The sequence below is a fragment of the Lethenteron reissneri genome, chromosome 25 (genome assembly GCF_015708825.2).
Source record: "Lethenteron reissneri isolate LAM-NWPU_2019-01 chromosome 25, ASM1570882v1, whole genome shotgun sequence".
NCBI classification, from domain to species: domain Eukaryota; kingdom Metazoa; phylum Chordata; class Hyperoartia; order Petromyzontiformes; family Petromyzontidae; genus Lethenteron; species Lethenteron reissneri.
In genome coordinates this window covers 11,013,203-11,023,004 of record NC_083803.1, presented here as the reverse complement: position 1 = coordinate 11,023,004, position 9,802 = coordinate 11,013,203, and the positions used below count along the sequence as shown (strand labels likewise).

The window sequence follows — 9,802 nt, the reverse complement described above, 5'->3', positions numbered from 1 at the left end:
AGAAAGGAAGTAGTCTTTCCTCTTCCGGAAGAGTACTTCTATGTAGCAGGAGAAATCTCCCAGAAGAGGAGGGCCACCCGTTGGAGGAGTGTAACGATGGAGCACTTTTACAACGACTGTCAAATAAAATTCACAGTAATCCATTGAGTGTCTGTTCACAGATACTTGGCAAACACGTAATGACATGTGTGTAGATATCACCTAAATATAACTTTCGCGGTTTGTATTTTGTACCGCGGTGGCGAGATGTTAATTCCCTCGCCTGGTATACAGGAGGTCAGGGTCGATCTCGACCCTGACGCCTGCTGCTGTATATTTGGAGTGTTCATGTCATCTTTCTCTCGCCTTGGTCGCGTGGATTTTTCTCCGGGTCCTCCAGAAACGTGCGTTTAGAGAATTTGGCTGCTTTAAATTTCCACACGATAAGCCACTTCGTTGAGCTGTCATTTGTGGCCAGGTAGCTTCTGAAGAAAAAAATAGTTCAATATTTGTTTTTATTGTTTAACTGCTGCCAATCAACACCAGCTCACAAGCCAGCACTGCTGAATGGCTGAAGAACCCAGACATCGATTATTCTAAATCGTTTGTAGCTATTCCAAAAAATTGTTGCTTATCTCTGCAACACGTCGTACGAAAGGTGGATACGGGTTCTGTATAACGATTTCTCGCTTCGGAGATAATGGTTAAAGTCAAGGATCAATTTAAGCAACGTGACTTGCTGACCTACGACTGGACATCTGTGGAAAAAAACAGCTTCATAGCTCATCGGATTCCTCCAGGATAAACACTTTTTCTGATTCTGAACATTTTCATTGGCTTGTTTGTGCAATTATTTTCATACAATTTGTACACATCGTAAATAATCGATAATAAATTCACTTTTTAGTTCACCGTTTCAGGTTGAGTGGACCTGGTGGGAGAACAGACACGCAATGCCACTGCTCATATGCTGTACTCCCCACCCTACCAACTCTTCTCTTCCCTTGCATGCAATGCTTTACCAAAAACGCCATAATTTATCCAATAAGTCACACCACAAACAACAGTTCGTGTTAAATACTTTATCCTGGATTACAACAACGTACATTCAAACATGAAGCATTACAAATGTCGCTCCCACCCTGCAATTTGACGAGAATAGAGGCCACATTTGTCATTCACACAATGTGTAGCATTTCCAAATTCATAATCCTATTATCGAAAGACAATGGCAAGCCTTTATGGCAATACCCTAAATATTGCAACGACATTTCGAATACTTTTTTTTCAAATCAAATGGTTCAGGTTTTGCCGAACAGGTAAAAAACAAACTATTCAAATCTTTTAATATTCCAATGTTTATACTTCCACTTCACAAAGCTCATGGCTGACATCTGTGCTAATCCAAAGCACTACATACAGGTGACATCATGACAAGGGGGCATTCATACGCGTTACAGAGATAAGCAGGTGTCAAGCTTGACAGTCGATCACTCCGTATCACTCGTGTCTATTCACGTGCTAACTTAAGAAAAATTCATAATGTGTGTGAACCCTGATAAAGACCCAATTTAAAAAGTATTCAAAGCATGAATAGATGCATGCTGAGATTTAAAAAACAGCATGTACAAATAAGAGACACCATAAAATTAACACGTAGGCTTTCGTGACCAATATTCATGATAAAAGTCGTTTGGGTTAGATCACGTGAATGTGTTGTACACCCACCTGCACCAGACAGCCATTTAGTGAGTTTGTCACATGACCAGAACGTGCATTATTACTTCAGCACACCGGTTGTGTGTTGGAGAACAAACCCACAACATTTACAATTGAGTACGACGTTTCGCTGGTGATAGTGAAACGTGTATTAAGGTGCGGGAGATCTGAGGGAGAGACGACACGAACGGTTGATGTTGTGACCATCGCTGGTCCGGATAAGATGTTTATGTTGTAATCAGAAGAGCTTAGCCACTTTTGATAGTGGGTCGTGGGCACGAGTAGCATTTTTTTTGGTACGGTGGCATCTGTGGTTAGTACAACAATGTTTAGCAGCAGTAGCCCAACAAATGTTCACAACTAGTTGAAGAACTTAAAAATACTTAATTCTTGATTTGAGGCTTTCGTGACTGCAGGAATTCATACTCTTTGGTTCTTTCGGTAAAGTCACGTAGTTAGAAATAATACTTATTCCGGAAATGTTTATGAATTATATCCTCGAGTCTGGGACTGGCTTGGAAATTTAATCCGATATGTATGATAACGTGGATAGTGATCATGATAGTGATAATAGTACGTCAATGCTGTTTAGCAGAAAAGCCTGAGTCGCAAGACGGTCTCTTTTTCAAGAGGATCCTGCATTGAATTGTTTCACCAATTCCACGAATAAGTGCTTGACATTTGGAAGAAAAACTGTTTACTCATCAAATCTCGCATATACGAGGGAATACCACTCAAAGCTCCATGCATAAAGATGAAAGACTCAAGAATTCTTCTGCGTGGACTGCCATACCAAAAATGTTAAGAACTGAACCTGACCCAAACTAGGATCGTAGTGCAGCATTCTTCATATTTACTACACACCTATCGGTTGTGCCATTCCACCAGGTTTACCTTCCCGCGACTTCAGAAAATAACATCTAGTTTCGATGTAAAGCTTTCGTGACTGCAGGGATTCATCTTCATGGTTCTTTTAGTAAAGTCACGTAGAATGGAAATAATAAATATAAAAATAAAACATAATAAAATAAATCTCACTATTATGTTTTTTATTATTATTTTATTATTTCCATTCTACGTGACTTTACCGAAAGAACCAAGAAAATAACATCTCATTGTTAAGTGGTCGAGGACGGCGCTGCCCCCGTGACGGTCATGACTGCGAGATATGCGTGAAGGCCCTCACTCTGCTTAGTTCTCCTCCGTGGGGCCCGGGGAGCAGATGCCTCGTCCCTGCACGAGGAAGTCGGGGCCCCCGTCCAGCTTCCTCGGGTCACCGTGGCCCTGGGCCACGCAGCTGTACTCCAACCCGGCATCCGCACGGCCACCGTCGTCCGCGGAGCTGTCATGACAAAAGCGGAGTCCAGTAGGTCACCAAGATAGCATTTACAACGAACGCGTGAGAATATCGCCTTCGTGTGTTTTTGGGGTTTGTCCCGCAACGTTGTCCGACGTTTCAGTCCGTGCGCTGTGACCTTTTTCGGCACATGGAGTGAAACATCGGACATCGTGCCAAGCAACAGGCAGTAGAACACACGGCACGACCAGAATACAGTACTCATCACAGAGCTGTGCAGCTTGATGGTGAAAATCTGCATAGTAAAGCTTAGGAGAGTACACGTACAGCCTTTGGTCAATCCACTGCTGGATGAGGGCATCTCTGTGCCGTGCGGGTCGTGGGGGTTATATTCTCATACTTCACCATGGTGGTGATTTCGGGTGGGAGCATGATAGTACAATAGTGGATTTGCTGTACACAGAGTAGCTCCACAGCCTATAACACCTGTTAAGCGAGGTGGTTATCCATTTAAATTATGGTATGTACACAGTACAAAGAAAAAATATGTCAGCACAAATATAAGCAATTGATTTAAATACATATATGTTATTTCAAAGAGACCTTTTTTTACGGAAACACCATGTGACAGTCGAAGAGCGACATCAGATGTTTAGGAATTGGGTTGATTTCTTAAAATTGGGATCTAAACAAAAAAACGTGTGCCTGTTGATGTGTTGTGAACAATACCAAACGTTTCAGAAAAATACTTCTCTTCGTCCCTCTTTCCTCGCATTGCTCAACATTAGAACTCCCTCCAAATCGTCTCTGCACCCCCAAGTTCCTTTAATCTTGACTTAATTAAAGACGCATCTTGGGTTATTATCTGCTATACTAGTGCAAAGACGACTTGGACGCACTTGTCTTGAGATGGTTTATTTAAGGTGCCACGTGCTCGCAATCGAACAGGCGGAGACCCCCACTGCAACAGCCTCGAATCTCCCGCGCGTCTCCCTTAAATACGATCAGAGGCCACGCCCCACCTCATTCCCAAACCTTCTCGCTGGTTCTAGACCACTCACTCTACCAGCAGACTCCACTGTCCTCTTCCATCACCTGGCCATGCTCCTATTCTCGATCATTCCCATAGCCACCAGTCCCTTTGTACTGCAGGCTCACTTCCCTGCCATTACCTGTCGTGGCCACTAGTCCATTCACACTGCAGGCTGACTCCCCTGTCATTACCTCCCGTAGCCACTAGTCCATTCAGACTGCAGGCTCACTCTCCTGCCATTACCTGCCATGGCCACTAGTCCACTCACACTGCAGGCTCACTCCCCTGCCATTACCTGCCGTGGCCACTAGTCCATTCACACTGCAGGCTGACTCCCCTGTCATTACCTCCCGTGGCCACGAGTCCATTCACACTGCAGGCTGATTCCCCTGTCATTACCTTCCGTGGCCACTAGTCCATTCACACTGCAGGCTGACTCTCCTGTCATTACCTCCCGTGGCCACTAGTCCACTCACACCGTATGTTGACTCTACGATCGTTACACAAGCAACGGTGTCTTAGCTGCTTGCTATTTTACGCTAAATATCCCCCTTTTCACCTGTGTCCAGCAATCATGATTAAAAAACCTAAAAACTTCTGTTCATATGTCTATTGCATATTCAAACATAAAAATGGAAATACGTAGTAACGTATACAGTCTTAAGCTTGAACATGAAGTTGCTGCAGAATATGCTATTACATGCACCCCCAACTTCTGCATTTCCAAATTGAATTATGTAATCTCTCCTAATGCCCATGTTCACAGCATGTGTGCTGTGTAGGATGAGCAGGAGGTACATTGCCAGTCTGCCAATTTGACATGAAACCAAATTGCAACGATTTCTGTTCAAATCCGCATGGCCGCTCATAGGCCAAGCGCAGCCAGACACGTACTCGAATTTTCCTGAGAGACCAGACGAGTCGTCTTCACACTCCTCCTTGGACGCCCTGGCCGCTGCACTCCTGGCACCTTTGCATAGTGCATGCGCCTGCTGTTGTTGTTGATGCTGATCCGTTTGATATTGTGAGCTGGCATTGTTATACAGGCTCTGGTCATCCGTCATATTTTTCGCTTTAAACATGGAGCTGGGCGCACTGCAAAAGATAGAACCAGCGTTTGTTTTGGGGGACTGCCTGCACTCAGAAGTTGCTTCATCCGCTAAGCTTCTCGGCACTGCCACCGCAGGCTCGTTCATCAAAAATGTTCCCATTTTTTCTTGGATCGCCGGTGAAAGCTGCCTGAGCCGGCCCGGGCTCCGCTGCCTGCCATGGGGTGGCGGGCTGGGCAGCTTCCGTTGGCCGAGTGGGGGGCTGGGCAGCTTGCGCTGTTCTCCGGGTGGGCTGGGGAGAGGACACGGAGTGGAATGGCCCGGCTGTAGGGGCGGACTGGGCAACCTCCGAAAGGCCTGCCTGCGCTGCAGGTGCTGGCTTGGCTCCGTCGCCCAAGGTGGAGTGCTGGGGCATGCGCCCCTGGGTGGTGGGCTGAGCTGGCCATCGTGCGACAGTGGTTTGAAGTGCCTGCTACTCAGAAGGGGTGGACTCGTCTGTTCCTCCTCCGTGGAGGGCAGGTGGACTTGTCTCCACTGTCGGGGTGGACTTGCATTCCTTCGTTGAGATGGTGGACTCGGTTGTCTGATTATCGGTGGACTGGCCTGTTCAGTCAGAGGTGGACTTGACTGTTTGTCAGGGCAAGGGAATGTTACTCGCCTCCACTGTGACGGTGGGCTAGCACCCCTGCATTGAGGTGGTGGGCTTGGTTGTCCAGTCCAAGGTGGGCTGGCCCGCCTTGTACATGGTGGGCTGTGGTCTCTTGTACTAGGTGGGTTAGTCTGTGTGGTTCTAGGTGGGCTTGCTTGTCTAATACCAGGTGGGTTAGTCTGTGTGGATCTAGGTGGGCTGGGGTGTCTGGTTCGAGGTGGACTTGGCTGTCTGGAACTAGGTGGGCTAGCCTGTGTGGGTCTAGGTGGGCTGGGGTGTCTGGTTCGAGGTGGACTTGGTTGTCTGGAACTAGGTGGGCTAGCCTGTGTGGATATAGGTGGGCTGGGGTGTCTGGTTCGAGGTGGACTTGGCTGTCTCGTTCTAGGTAGGTTGGCCTGTGCGGCATGTTGTGCCAGGCTTTCCCGTCCTGTCTGAGACTTTGTACTTGAATCTTTATGTTGTGTAGGTGGACTGGGTTGTCTCCAGTGGGGCGGTGGGCTGGCCTGCCTGGCTGTAGGTGGACTCGACTGTCCATCTGGGTTAACTATATGACTCTTTCTCCATTTTGCAGGACTTTTATTTTTGTGCTGAGATGGGGGGCTGGGAGGCCTGGCTTGAGACACGCTGTCCTGCCTGTCTCTGAGTGGTGGGTTGCCTTGTGGAGGTTTTGAATCGGCACTTATGTCCATGTAGCTGCCATCTCCCCGCTCCTTTGCGTTGGAATGTTGGGAAGGCGGAATGAGCCCATCGTCAATATTCATGAGGCTGTCGGGGCAAACTACAGATTTGAGCAACCGGTATCGTGTGGGCAGTGGAGGAAGAACTCCCACAGCATTAAAAAGCTTCGGCTTGAATGGTATGCAACTTGTGCTGCTGTAGCTAGGCATGACAGGGATCCTGCTTGAATTGGTTTTAGGTGTGATAACTGGCACAACCCTGCTCAGTGGTATATGGGGCTCATTGTTTTCCTCTGGCAGAGATGGCTGGGCGTGGGGAATGATGGCTTTTAAAGGACCAGATTTTTTTAGAGAGGAAACCTTGTTGCTCTTTGGCTGCTCATTCTTGTTCCCTTTAAGCACGCCGTGACTTGGCAGCACGCTGAAGCCCTTATCGAGTGACGTCTTGATCCTGCTGCTCCTCGGCTGGGAGCCCTGCGCGGCACTGGATATCTTCGGCCTTCTCTGCTTGTCCATGAGGACACTCTGCTTCGCCGTCTGGAACGTCGTCTCCAGGCACTTGGCGATGCTCTTCTGCACGCGGTGCAGCTCCCGGAGCGTCACGTCCTCCTGCTGGTTGGCGAGCGAGTCGGCTGACCGCGAGCGCCTCCTGTTTGCGCCCTTTGATGGGCTGCCTTGTGCCGTTTTGGGCCGGTTGCCCGACTGCAGTTTCCCCCCCTCCTCCTCTGACCATTCCGGGTCTGGGGGCCCTGGCGACATGAACAGAATGCGACTGCTGATGGCCTCCTTCAGCTTCAGTACCAGCTCGTCCATCTCGCTCGAGTTGCCCACGATTTGCATCACGTGCTGCTTCGCGAAATCAATTTGCCGCTCGTCTTCACGCTTTCTGTCCCACGTCGCATCCAGAACGCCGACCTCGACATGCGCCTCGTCCACGATTTCATCTGCGAGTGCGTCCAGAGAGCGCAAGAACGAGGTCCTGCCCTGCTCCGCCATGCCGCGGTCGAGCGGTGCAATCGCGGTGCGTCCCACCGCCGCGCTCTCGGTGTCCCTCGACTCGGCAAACATGGGAATCTGCGGGGGGTAAAAGACGTCCTTGAACTGCTTCTCAAGCGCGCAGTGGTGGGACATGGACCTGTTGCCCGGCGGCTCCGTGCCCTCCAGCTGGCACACCGCGTTGCACACGAACGTGTGCCCGTTGCCGGGCGGCCGCGACTCGCATCGCCGGCCATCCCTGCGAGCGCACGCGTGCGTGCCGCTCGGCGAGTCGGTGCTCATCTCGCTCAGGGACTCGTAGTCGGCGGCGATGCCGCTGTCATCCGAGAGGGCTGTGGCTCTCTCGTCCGCGCTCGGTGACGGGGCGGCTCCCACCGCATGCAGAGCGAGATGCGCCATCGTAGCCGCCACGCTCGAGTCCAACCGCATCTTGGCGATCATCTTCTCCTGGAGTTTCTCGTGCGCCGACTTCATGTAGCCGACGATCAAGTTGAGGGCCCCCGACGTGGTGCTGTTGGTGCTGTCGCCGATGCCCTGTAGCTTGTTCACCGAGTAGCGCAGCACCTGCTGCGGTAAGTCAAGCCCTTCCATCTTGTCACTGCACTGCGTCGAAAGTCCGAATTTCAAACTCTTGAGCAGCGCTTCGCCGGTGAGCACGGCGCTCTGCATCGTGCTGTTGATCTCCTCGCACTTGAAAAACAGGAAGCTGATCATTTGCTGCAAGCTCTGCTGGGTCTCCACTATTTGGTCGGCAGAATTCATCATGTCGTCGTAGTCGTGCAGCGTGCGGTTCAGATACTCGTAGACGGCCTTGTGAGCCTCCACCATTCCGTCGGGAAAGTCGATCTTACTCCGCTCTTCCTGCCCGTCCGCCTCGCTCGGACGCCGCTCCCGCTCCGGATTACCATCCTCCCGTGTCTCGCCGACATTTTCAGGCACGGCTGGGCAGTGATACTCGAAGTCGTCCACTTTGCTCGACGCCTTTATTTTCGCGATCAAATCTTCGGCAAATGCCGGCTGTCCCGCGATCACCTCGGACATCACGAGCGAGGCGCTATTGACGATCCTCTCCCTCAGCCTCTCCTCCACACAGACGTGCACGATGTCCTTTTCTCTCGGGACGTAGTAGTAGCCGACGTGGCCGTCGTCGTCCGCGTCCGAATCGTCCGTCGTGTGTTCCCCATCGTCGCCGCGACGGCCGCTCGAGGTCGTCACCCAGTCGGACCGTGAGCATCGCTCGCTGACTGCTCCATCGCACGAATCCCGCAGCGGCTCCTGCGCGCAGGACTCATCTGAGCAGGTGAGGCCCAAGTGGCCAGGTAAGGAGGGCAGCACGTCCGCGTGAGATGGTGTACACCCCATGGCAAATTCTCTTCAACCTGTAAAGACAGGACACAGATATTACAGGTGTGCGAATGCAAATATTTACAATGCACAAACCGTACTTTGTTGAGGAAATGAAATGACCAAACCATGACATAAACGTTCGGCGTTGTTCTGGACGTGTCGGAACATTCTTGAATGAGTGTGCATTGTTTAAAAAAGAAAAACTATACAAATAACACAGTGATTTTATTTAGGTTAACAACAATCAGTTTATCAGCTGTTCACGTCGATCACTGAACAACTTTTATTTAATGACAACCAAGTTGTGAACAAATATCAACTTTTTGGTTCTTTCAGTAAAGTCACGTAGAAAGAAAATAAATTAAGCAATAGAATACGACGTTTCGATTGCAACACATCAGGTAGAAAACAAAGCTAGTGACCTTAGAAATACAATGCAATCCAACACAGAGAGTCGGCTAACACAACAGTCAGCACCTCACCTGGTTGATTACATTCATCCAAAGATTGCTAAATTTGACAGAGAGACAAAACACAGACACGGAGACACACAGACAGACACACAAGCAGAGAGAGAGACAACACAGAGACACACAGAGAGCGACACACAACATAGACACACACACAGAGGAAGAACTTAGAGTAATTCCTGCAGTCACGAAAACTTCAAATCAATAAATATCAAGTTCATTAAAACCATTCTATAGTCACATTATACAACATTAAAAAGCTATCTACAAATGTAATACATTATTATATATATACAGCCAACCCAGTGCTCTCGGGGGGGAAATATAAAACAAACAGTTGTTTAAGTCACCATTTATTTCAAATTACATTTGAAACAATTGCCTTGTTTGCATGGCAGCTGGTTGGCTAAGCAGAGCTCGGATTAAAGAGAACACGACGGACAAAATAAGCCTCATCGCTCCGTACCTCCGTGGCGATGACAAAACGCAGCCAACGTTGTCCATCTTCCACGGCAGCCGCCCTTCGGCACGGACTCCATGTGATCGGTGACGCCGCAGCCACTCATCAAAACAACAACAGCAGCAG

General features: G+C 49.3%; 1 protein-coding gene across 1 annotated transcript; it reads right to left on the bottom strand.

Moving 5' to 3' along the window:
* Positions 1–2,718: 2,718 nt before the first annotated feature.
* PCARE (photoreceptor cilium actin regulator) lies at positions 2,719–9,802 on the bottom strand. The gene is made up of 4 exons (XM_061559281.1): positions 9,683–9,802; positions 9,229–9,256; positions 4,923–8,778; positions 2,719–3,040 (listed from the first exon to the last, which is right to left on the bottom strand). Exons 3-4 carry the CDS (start codon positions 8,759–8,761, stop codon positions 2,890–2,892), a joined length of 3,990 nt encoding a protein of 1,329 aa, XP_061415265.1. The 5' UTR covers positions 8,762–8,778; positions 9,229–9,256; positions 9,683–9,802; the 3' UTR covers positions 2,719–2,889.

Coding starts and splice junctions, on each gene's coding strand:
- PCARE (XM_061559281.1), bottom strand. CDS start 8,761: ATGGGGTGTACACCATCTCACGCGGACGTGCTGCCCTCCTTACCTGGC. Junction 3,041..4,922: donor GGTCTCTCAGGAAAATTCGA/GTACGTGTCTGG, acceptor TTGTCATGACAG/CTCCGCGGACGACGGTGGCC.